Below are 11133 nucleotides of genomic sequence, written 5' to 3' on the forward strand. Positions count from 1 at the left end.
GATGCCTGGCCCGAGCTGAGCAGCCACTGAGCTGCCAACAGGTGGCAGGATGGCTCAGCTTAAAAAAAAAAAAAGAATTACCATGCGATGCAATAACCCCTCTTCTAAGTACGTATCTCAAAGAATTGAAAGCAGTATCTTGAACCGATGCTCATAAACCCATGTCCATAGCATTATTTACAATAGCCCAAAGCGGAGGCAACCCAAATGTTCATCCACAGATGAGTGAATGAACAAAATGTGATACATACATACAATGAAATATGATTCAGTCTTAAAAAGGAAGGGAATTCTGACATACTACACCATGGATGAACCCTGAAGGCATTATGCTAAGTGATATAATAAACCAGTCACAAAAGGGGAGAGTAAATACTGTATGAGTCCACTTATATGAGGTTTCTAAGTAGTCAAGGTCACGGAAACAAAGTAGAACGTTGGTTGTCAGAGCTGGGAGGAAAGGAAATAGGGAGTGGTTGCTTAATGGGTATAGAGTTTCAGTTTTGCAAGACGAAAAAGCTCTGGAGACCTGATTGCACAACAATGAGTATAAATACAACACTATGCAACTGTACACTTCAAAATAATGAAGAGGGTACATTTTATGAGTTACCACAATTTTTTAAAAACTTCAGGACGAAGGCTTGCCGCTTGCATAAGCAGTTAAGTCACATGATACAGAAAGTGAAAAACTGATCACTTCCAGACAGTGCCTTGATAGGAAATCTCAAGTGCAATTTATTTCTGACATAGAACATTGATGTAACATGTTCAAGTTGATTTGCATTTAAATTCCTGCTCAGCACAGAATCAGGCTTTTTCATTCTTGCTGCTACTTCAATAGTATGAGTATTTTTCTTTCCTGTTACTGGCTGTGATTCATCGCCAGCCCGTGTTCTGCATCTGTTAGGTTGGCGGCTGAGTAATCAAATTTCTCTACATAAGAAAAACCCCTGAATCTCTTAAAAACTACCTTTGGTGCTTCTTGCCTGGGATGAAGTTAACTTAGTGTATTTATATGTGTCTCTGTGTGTGTGTGTGTGTGTGTGCGTATGTAGTCATTGAAATCAAGTTTTTGACTTTTACTTCTTAGAAATATGATTTACCTGAAGGCAGCTTTTATCAGAAGGTAAGAGTTCTAGGAAGGCAGGATGCTTCAAATGAGACAGAGGACTTCAGAGGAGCTGCCTTTTACCAGCCATGGGCTTTAGGTGAGTTACTCTGTTTTTGAGCTCGGCTCTTCATCTGTCAAGTGAAGAGGACACTACCTGTCCCTCAGATTACTATGAAGAATACATAAAATGAATGCAATGCCTGGGTCAGTGCTAGGGCCATTATAGACACTGAAGCTGTGAATTCCTTTCTTGCTTCCTCCTCCCTTGCTGCGGGGTGGAGGACAAGGAAGAGGAGCCTGAAAACTCCAGTGTGGCTGACTATATGATGATGTGCATGCCCAGCCAGATGATTCCATCTGCAAGATGGCACCTGTAAGACTCCGTTGGCACCCAACATCATGGCAGTTACTCAGGGTTTCAATAAGTAGGGTTAAGCTAAGCTTTTTGGTTTCTGGTTAGGTTTGTGGAGGAGGAGTGTTAGGTAAATCATGTCTTTTTGAAGTTCTAAGAAGTCACTTGAGATAAAAGAAAAAACAAAAAAAGGGGCGGGGGGGGTGAAGTTGCGGGGGAAGTCTCAGAAGAAAGACATTGGAGGAGGGAGCTTATCAAAGCCACATTTCCTGGAAGCTGAGCTCACTAGCACAACCCAGGACCGAATAGTAATGTGGGCAGACTCCCTCAGGCCTGAGGTTGCCATGGGTCCTCACAGAGCTCTCTGCCCCTAAGGACATCCATATCCATTTGCTAACTTCTCCCTGATGGATGGATTGCTTGTCATATCCTGGAGACAGCTCTGTGGTTTAGGGTACAGGCTCTAGAACTGGACTGGAATCCTACACCTGCCACTTACTAGCAAGGAAGCAACCACAACTTTGGGAGGACAGTCTGATCGGTACAGCAGTGTCCTCGCCTCTGGTCATCTCAAAGCCATAAACACCACCAGGCCCTCTGGCTGCAGGCTCCCAGGCCAACTTGAAATTTTAGGAAGCTGCTGTCCTGCACCAGGAGAAGTTACATCACAAAGGGAAGAAAAAAAAAAAGAAAAATGTTATATGAGGTCATACAAACTTTAGGAAAAGTCCCAAGAGGAGACGGATCTCTCTCCTCCACCAATCCTGTTTTTCTCTTCTAAAAGTTCAATTTGGTTCTTTTCAGAATCTGTCTACTCTTTTCCTATCATACCCTGTTTTGTTATTATAGTATCTTTTTCTCCTTTTTCATAAAACCCAACCCTACATGGACAGATCTATGGACCTGTCCATGTAGGGTTGGGTTTTATGAAAAATGTCATTTAAGGGTGACATTTCAAACCAGTGTAGAAAAGATGAATTTTCCCCTTTATGGTGTATCTTAACAAATACACTTCCGTGTGTACAAGGACAACTGTGTAGCCATCTGAAAAAAGATTATTGGATTCCTATTATACAACTTAAACCAAAATCAATTCCAGATAAACCAAAGATTTAAAAGTAAAAACTGAAACCCTCGTGCTAGAAGAAAAGATAGAATTTTAAATATTCTCTGAGTGGAGAAGAACTTTCAAAGTCATATATAGAAGCCATGAAAGAAAGGACTGATAATTTACATAAACTAAAAAATGTCTACATGTACAAAAGAAAATAAAGTCAAAACACAGGAGCACTGGGTGTGGAACCAGTAGACCTGGAAAGTCAAGACCTCAGTTCAGCTGAGCCAGCCCCTGGGCCCGTTTTCTTCTCTGGAATGGAGAGGCGTCTCCCTCACCAGTTGTTTTCGTTTTTGTTTTTAAATTAAATTTACAAAAGCTCTCTCGCAAGTTTGACGTGAAGATCCGATGAGAATGGATGCAAAGCACTTTGCCGTCTCTCCTGAGTTGCATACCTTTGTGGAGTGTTACTATGCAGGTGACTGCCAGGTGAGTCCTGTAGCCTGGGATGGGATAGGAGTGGGCCAAGCAGCAATCATTACATCTGTGGTCAGGAGCCTCTTCTATGTAAGGCTTTAGGGAAAGTGTCCCTTATTCTCTAGGAGAGGAGCCCTTCTTGAAGGCTGCCTGGTCTGGCCATCAGTGAGGCATTTTCCCTAGGGTGAACCTCCCCGTAAGGCAGCATAGGCCAAGGCACGATTTGGGGGTCTCCCCCAAGGCACTCCCCTCCAAATAGCCTCTTCCCACCACCCACTTCCAGTGTTCCCAAGTCCACCTTAGAGAGCCATACTTTGGGTAGAAATAACTAAGAAAATACAACCAATCCTAGGAGAAGTAATACAGTAAGTCTTGTGGGTTATTTACATTTTGTGGAAGATGTTTTGGCCAAGAGCAGCGGAGCACGTGTCACTGTGTGTGGAAAGTATGCTGGTCTGGAGGTTACCAGTTCTGAGTGCTAGTGCTGCTTCAGGCTTTGTCCTCCTGGATCACCTTGGAGAAGTCACCTTTCTTCTTAGGCCTCTTCTTTCCCCTCTGAACCAGGAGGTGGTTGGATTAAATGCTCTATTTTGATTCATTCATTCATTCACTCATACATTCATTCTACAGATGTTTTTTAAGTACCTACTATATGCTGGGTACTGTTGTAATTGCTTGGGATACAGCAATGAACAAAATAGACAACAAGCTTTGCCCTTGTGGAACTTAAATTTTAGTGGGAGGAGTCCATCAATAAACAAGAAGTATAATCATACACTAAATTATATAATATTTGGGGGGAATATTGCTTTAGGAAAACAAAAACAGAGTCAGGGATATTTAGAGTGTGTGTGGCTTGGAATTTAAAACGGGGGACATGTTAGGCTGCACTGAGGTGACATTTGAACAAAAATTTGAAGGCATGAAGGCATTAGCTAAGTTCTTGCAAAGAACATTTCAGACAGAGAAAACAGCCAGTGAAAAGGCCCTGAGGCAGAAGTAGGCTTCACAAGTATGAGAAAAGGAAGGATGAGAGCAGAGAGGTGACAGAATGGACAGATAGTAGAGGGCCTTGTAGGCTCTTGCAAAGACTTTGGCTTTTAATCTGCATGAGATGGGCTGTTGGAGGGGTTTGTTTGTTTAATATTTTATTTTTTTTTAGGGCAGTTTTAGGTTCACAGCAAAATTGAGCAGAAGATACAGAGATTTCCTGTATACTCCCATCCCCACATGTGCACAGCCTCCCCCACCAGTGGTGCATTTGTTACCATGGTGAAAATACACTGACATATCATCACCCAGAGTTCATAGTATACATTAGGGTTCACTCTTGGGGTTGCATATTGTATGGGTTTGGACAAATGTATGATGACATGGATCCACCATTCTAGTATCATACAGAGTCTTTTCACTGCCCTAAAAATTCTTTGTGCTGTTGAAGGGTATTGAGCAGAGAAGCGTCGTGTGATCTGCCTTTTTGGAATTCTGAGATCCTACTACATTTGAGGAAAGAGTTAAGAGGGCTCCAAAACCAAGCCTCACCTGTTGCCCATTTTGCCTCTGGCCTCCTGATTGTCCCCAAAGCAGATATGAATCTCTCGCCCACTCCCCCTGGTCTCCATCTCTCTGCGCACACAGTCCTGGTGGGAAGAGTCAGTGGAGTCCCATAATTCCTCTAGGTGGCAGTGCTGCCTCACACACAGGGGACGCCTCCCTGTTTTTGTCAGTTCCCAGAACAGCCAGGACTTTCCCTGGGACCTAGTCAGTGAAATCTCTCAGGTGTAGAGAAAATTGGAGAGGCTCCAATCATCAGGACACCTCCAGCCTGCTTGCCCTTGTCCCACAAATTCTGTTTTGTCAGCACTGTGAGGGACCTCCCCCCTCACCACCCCTCCTCCCCCCAAGCGAGACTGCCCCCAGGCCTGTGCCTGAGCAGTCTCATCTTGCCTCTTCTGGGAGGCAATGGGTGTGAGGTACAAAGAAAGAGCTGGGGCTGCCTGCCCGCTTCTTTCCCTATTGACTCTTCCCTGTACTTGTTCTTTAAGTCTAGATTGATACTCATTTTACAATTTAAATATTTGATGGTATTCACTCCTGAATATAAATTGAGGGAGGGGAAGAAAAAGGGTCACACACATTTGTCCTGGTCCTACCCATTCCAAGGCGGCACTGGGCACTGCACAGAACCCTGATTCTCCTATGTTTTTGGAAAATGTTTGGACCTGCTTCCTCTCCTGGAGTTGACCACCATCTACCTGGTCTTTCTAGCTAGAAACAATGTGCCATCATCACTCTTCCCCTTCTTCCCTTCTTCCCTTCTTTCCTCCCTTCCTCCCTTTCTCATCTCCCACATCTGTCACCAAAAACTGTCCATCTTACCTTATATACAGTAATCTAACAAATTCATCCCTCCCCCCTTTCTGCACACCTTCACTGCCTTTGTGTACCCCCAAGGATAGCAAATACTAAAGGCTAAAAGGGTCAAACGGGTGATAACTGAGTGAAGAAGGCTCATGTGCAAGACATCAGGGAGAGGTGGGGACTGTGGTGAACTGGAAAGAATATCAGTGAAACTGAAGCAGCTACTTCTCAGCCCCAGTCAAGTGGGAAGGCCAAGAATGGCCATTTTTAAAAGCCAGAAATCTGTTGTTGTTGTTGGTGGTGGTGGTGGTGGTAGTGGTGTTAATGTGAAATGGACTAAGTATTAACAATTCTTCTAAAAATGTTTTAAATTTGCCGTAAGTGGCAAATAAAACGCATCAGGGGTCTGAATTCAGCCTGCAGGCTGACGGTTTTTGACCGCTGATTTGAACCCCCTTCCTAGTAAGATGTTGTTGCTTCTTTGGTTGGCCTCTGCCCTCTCTCACTTCCATGAATGTTGTGCACAGTCTCCAGAGCATCTCCCCAAACCCAAGTAATGGTAGCCCTCTCCACGGACATCTATCTCCCTTGCCACAGCCCTCCCCTCCAAGTTTCCACAAGATCAAATCCAGATGATGTAGACAAGCTGGCAGACTTATCACTCTCTGACCCCAGGCCCACTCCATTGGGAAATGCACATCAGCTCTTTTATTATTGCCCCCCAACCCCCCCACCCCCGCCACTAGGCCTTCCCCAGGCACCTGTATTCAACCCATTGTAACATCTATTCATGTGTGTCTCCCCCACTATATTGTGATGGTCCTTGACACAAGCGATCATCTCTTATTCTTCTATGTATATGTGGGGCACCCGCCACTCAGAAGGTGACTAGCAAATATTGTTTAAATAAATAAATAAATAAATAAATAAATAAATAAATAAATAAATAAAGGTTGTTAGCCAAGTAAAGTAGAACTGTCTTAAGGATGTTTATTTCCTGCACCATTTATACATAATTAAGACTGGAGTGTCCTTTTGATAAAGACACTTTTCTTTTTTCCCCTCATGGGTCCCCATACTCCCAGGTGCAGAGGTTCTGGGACCCAGAGCTAGCTGGCCCTCTGTCCCAGCCAGGTCTTCTTATGGGCAGGTCTCTGGGGTTTCGGGGGCTTCCTTATTCCTCTGGAGCTTTGGTGTTTGAGGAAGTTCTCTTAAAGAACCTGAAAAAGCCAAGGTCAGAGGTAGGCCTGATGACATCAGGAATACTAGGAGAATCTCAGTCTGTAACATTTGGGGGGTATGGTAGGGACCGAAAGGAAGGACAACAAAACCTTATCTTACTTCCAACCTGCCCCTTACTCTTTTCTCACAGAAACCCTGTGGAGAAGGGAGACAGTATGGCCCCAGTTTACAAATGAGGGATCTCCCCCAGGCACAGAGGAAGGTAATGTCCAGCCCAAAGCCCGAGGCAGCTTTGGGGCACAGTTGGGGCTCCTCCCACTCTTCTCTCAGGTTTCTTGCTCCAATTCCCAGTACTTCACTGCTGGACTGTTTGCAAACTCCACTGCCATCATTTTATTTAAGAACTGACTTATGAACATAAGTGCCAAAGAAATACCATGCACATTACTTTTAACTGCGCGGATAGAACTCGGTGATGAACCTTAGCCTCTTCACGGGGAGTCCACCAGATAGCACAGTGTGTATTTCTCATGTAACACACATAATGTGAAGAACACAACCTCATCTCTAGTGTGTCCCAGCCAAAAAATGTTTCACACGAATTCATCAAGACATTTTTTTTTTTTAGGCAAGTCATCCTGCAACCAGTAGGCAGCTCAGCTAGGGCCGGGAATTGAGCCGGCGACCCTGTTGCTCAGAGCTCACACTCTTGAGCAAGCTCTTAACCAATTGAGCCACTCGGCCGGCTCAGAATTCATCAAGACTTTTGATCAAAAGTCCTGTTTATAGATAGAGGAACAAGCTTAAAATATGCCAAAAGGAAGCAACAAGAAAAAAGCAGGGGTGGCCCATTAACTCTACCCGTTAGCTGGGTAGAGTGTGGTGCTGATAACACTAAGTTTGCCAGTTCTATCCCCACATGGGCCACTGTGAGCTGCGCCCTCCTTAAAAAAAAAGAAAGAATGACAAAAGCAGAAAGTGGAACATTCTGTTGAACAATAATAGTCTGATCGTTTCAGCAGCTCAGGTTATAAAAAGGGGGACTTTATTAGGGTAACAGAGACTTAAGAGGCATAACCAGGTGAAATGCATGATTTGGGAAACCAGTGCAAAAGATATCTTTGACAACTGGAAAAATTTAAATATGGAGAATTTAATCCAACAATTAGATAAAATGAAAACATTGACATGGAAGTTTGATATAATTAACTGAAAAAAACAAGTTCAAGTTAAAATTGTAGATACAGCATGGTCTCACTTCGGTTAAAATACATGTATTTATATGCATAAAAAAATCTGGAAAGTGCTAGCAGTGGTGATGACAATGTGATGTCTATATTTTCTTATTTTTGCTTATCTGTATTTTCTAATTTTTTATGATATGCCTGTTTGTAGTAATAAAAGTTATTTTAAGAATTGCATGGGGCCAGCCAAGTGGCGTGTTGGTTAAGAGTTGGCTTGGGATGCCAGCTCTGAGCAGCAGGGCCCTGATTTGGATCCCTTATGAGGGTCAGTGACGCTGCGCCCTCTACAGCTTAGATGGTGAACAACAGCCCAACCTGGAGCTGGGCTGCCGTGATTTGCCTGTGACAGCGAAGGCTGCAGCCCCTGCTGCAGCGGGCTGCTGTGAGCTACCATGAGTGGCCAGCAGCCAGCATGAGCAGCTGGCAGCTGGCATGAGCTGCCGTGAGCTGCCGTGAGCAGCTTTCCAATGACCAGCCACCGATGTGCCTCACCCGGAAAGAGCGCAATGATAATACCAATGTGGGCCAGTAAAGCGACATCTTCCACAACTAGACTGAAGAACAAAAAGGACAGCAACTTGTCTGTTTCCCTTCCGCGATTCCCCTCCCCCAATTCCCCAATAAAATCTTTTTAAAAAAAAGGAAAAAAGAATTGCATGAAAGCCAAACTTCTTAACCCACCATCCACAGCTTTTCTCTTTTACCAACCCCCCCATCCTGCACTTCTCCAACCTGTTCCCCCATTCACCTCCAAGCTGTCTGCTCATTGCCCCTCACCTCTGCACACACCTGTTCTCTCACCTCTTTACCTCCCCCTGCCCCATACTTACCCCTTTCTTTAAAGCCGGTCCCAAACTTAACTCCTTCAGACAGCCTATCTTACCCTTTGCCTTATGGCCTCAGATTACTCATTTGTAAAAGGAGGATAATAATACCCAATACAGTGGGATGCTAGTGAAATTACATGATAAAAACACCTGGAACTGGGAGGAGCTGGTGCAAAAGCCTGGAGCTCACTTTCTGATTCCTGAACTGCTGGACATAGATCATCTTAATGATGACTGGCCTTCCTTCCATTGTATGCTTTGCTCCCTCAATTTAAACTGTAGGCACATGGGCCAGGGACGCTCACAGGGTCCAGGCAGGGTTCTGGGTCACAGTAGCTGCCTAACCCGTGTCCACTGCACCTGACCTGTTCTTACTCCTGCTCTGCCACTCAGTCCAGCTGTGACTCGTGGACAAGTCCTGTTGGGCTGCTGGCCTGCATTGGCCCCAGCCAGCCCGACATTCACCGGAACACCCTGATCCAAGCTAGGCCCACACTCTGAGGTCCTAGGCCACCCTGTATGCCTTCACCTTCTCCCCCTGTAGCTAAGCAAGAACAGCTAATTGTGGTCTCAGAAGCCAGTTCCAGAAGGTTGAGGGATAGGGGGCTCTAACATCTCTCTGCACCTCAGGGCACAGGAGAGGCACTGAGGGTTCCAGCCTTGGCTGGGGCCCCTCTCACTGAAGAGTGTCTGTCCCCTCTCCCCACAGCCTCCGCTTGCAAGCCCCGCCCCCAGGCTCTCCCCCAACTCCTAGTGGGTGTTACCTTCACCGCCAAGGAGCCCAGATGTTGGCTCCTCCAGCAGGGAGGCCTCGCAGCCTGGGGCCTGCATCTTGGACAGCCTCTCTTTCATGCCGCTGATGTTGCTATGCAGCCCCCAGGCACTGCAGAGCTTGGGCAGACTGTCCTTCTGGTCCGCCAGCAAGGAGCTCTCCGGAGTGTCCAAGGGGGGAGATGCCACCTGCAACGGAGCCACGGTGTTGAGGAGAATGTGGAGAAGAGGGGGGCCCATGTGTCAGAGCCCCAGCCCTGCCCTTGTTAGGAAACTGCTGCAATCTGGCTGCACCTCACACCCGCTGAGCCAGAAGGATGGGGTAAGAGTCACAATGTGGGAGAGAAAGGGCCATGGGGACATTGAAGCCAGGCTGCCAACTGTCTTTTCTTGGGTAGTTCTTTACTTTGAGAAATGTCCTTCGTCTCCCTCTCCCCCTTTTTTTTTTTTTAAAGATTTTTATTGGGGAGTTGGGGAGGGGAACAGTGTTGGGGAATTGGGGAAGGAGAACATTGTGTTTTTCCAGGACCCATCAGCTCCAAGTTCGGTTGCTGTCCTTCAATCTTAGTTGTGGAGGGCGCAGCTCAGTTACAAGTCCAGTTGCTGCTTTCAACCTAGTTGTGTGTGTATGTGTGTGTGTGTGTGTGGAGGGGGCGGGGTGCAGCCCACCATCCTATGCGGGAATCGAACCAGCAACCTTGCTGCTAAGAGCACACGCTCTCACCAGCTCAGTGGCAGCTCAGCTCAGCCGCAGCTCACTGGCCCATGTGGGAATCGAACCAGCGACCCTGTTGCTCAGCGACCCTGTCACACTCTTAACCAACTGAGCCACTCTGCCGGCCCCTCTGTCCCTTTTTTTGAGTTACAGTGTTTTATGTGTTTGTAAGGAGACAGTGTTTTAAAGTCCTTTGCAAAATTAAAATTGAGAGCCAGTGAAATCCAGGAATTACTGAAATGGCAGCACCTCATGTTCAGAGGCAAAATCACTGAAACAATCCGTCCAATTCATGTTCAGAGGAAGAAACAGAGGCCCAGAGAGGGAGAGGATTTGATTAAAGCTGCACAGCGGGGTGGGGGGTGGGGAGCAGTGTATGGTGAGAATAGGGCTTTCCTCTGAGCCAGATTATGTTTGAACTCGGCTCTTCTCTCCCACTTGCTATGTGGTCTGGGTCAACTAATTTTATCTCCCTACATTTGCCATCTTCATTTACACACTGTAATTCTAGTTACCACTTAGGGTTACTTTTGAAGATTACATGAGGGAACATAAAGTGCCTGGCACATAGAAACTGTTACTTATGATTATTATTTTGGACCAGTGGTTCTCAAAGTAATGTGCTCTATGAACCCCTGGGGGGGGAGGAGTTCCCTGAAATATTTTGATTTCACAGACCCCCTGAAAAGTGGGGTCCACTCAAAAGTGTAAGAGGGCCGGGCAAGTGGCACACTGGTTAGGAGTTGGCTTGGGACGCCGGCTCTGAGCAGCAGGGACCCGGTTTGGATCCCACATATGAGGGCCAGTGACGCTGTGCCCTCTACAGCTAAAATGGTGAGCAACAGCTCGACCTGGAGTTGGGCTGCCATGAGTCGCTGGCAACGGTGTAGGCTGCAGTGGGGCTGGTCGGTAGCTGGCGTGCGCTTTCATGAGCTGCTGTGAGCCTCCGTGAGCGGCCGTCCAGTGGCCAGCGAGCAACTGCCTCACCCGGGAAGAGTGCAATGATAAATACCAACGTGGGCCAGTGAAGCGACGT

The 11133-nt window shown here is 46.3% G+C and overlaps 1 protein-coding gene across 1 annotated transcript in view; it reads right to left on the reverse strand.

Annotated features, from left to right (window-relative positions):
• Positions 1-6498: 6498 nt before the first annotated feature.
• Positions 6499-11133, reverse strand: part of CHCT1 (CHD1 helical C-terminal domain containing 1) — a 27499-nt gene continuing 22864 nt past the window's right edge. The window contains exons 5-6 of the mRNA XM_019636608.1: positions 9376-9571; positions 6499-6578 (exon numbers count right to left, since the gene is read on the reverse strand). Coding sequence (XP_019492153.1) covers positions 6499-6578; positions 9376-9571 — 276 coding nt within the window. The remainder of the gene's footprint in view (positions 6579-9375; positions 9572-11133) is intronic.

The sequence above is a fragment of the Hipposideros armiger genome, unplaced genomic scaffold (genome assembly GCF_001890085.2).
Source record: "Hipposideros armiger isolate ML-2016 unplaced genomic scaffold, ASM189008v1 scaffold_29, whole genome shotgun sequence".
Classification (NCBI taxonomy): domain Eukaryota; kingdom Metazoa; phylum Chordata; class Mammalia; order Chiroptera; family Hipposideridae; genus Hipposideros; species Hipposideros armiger.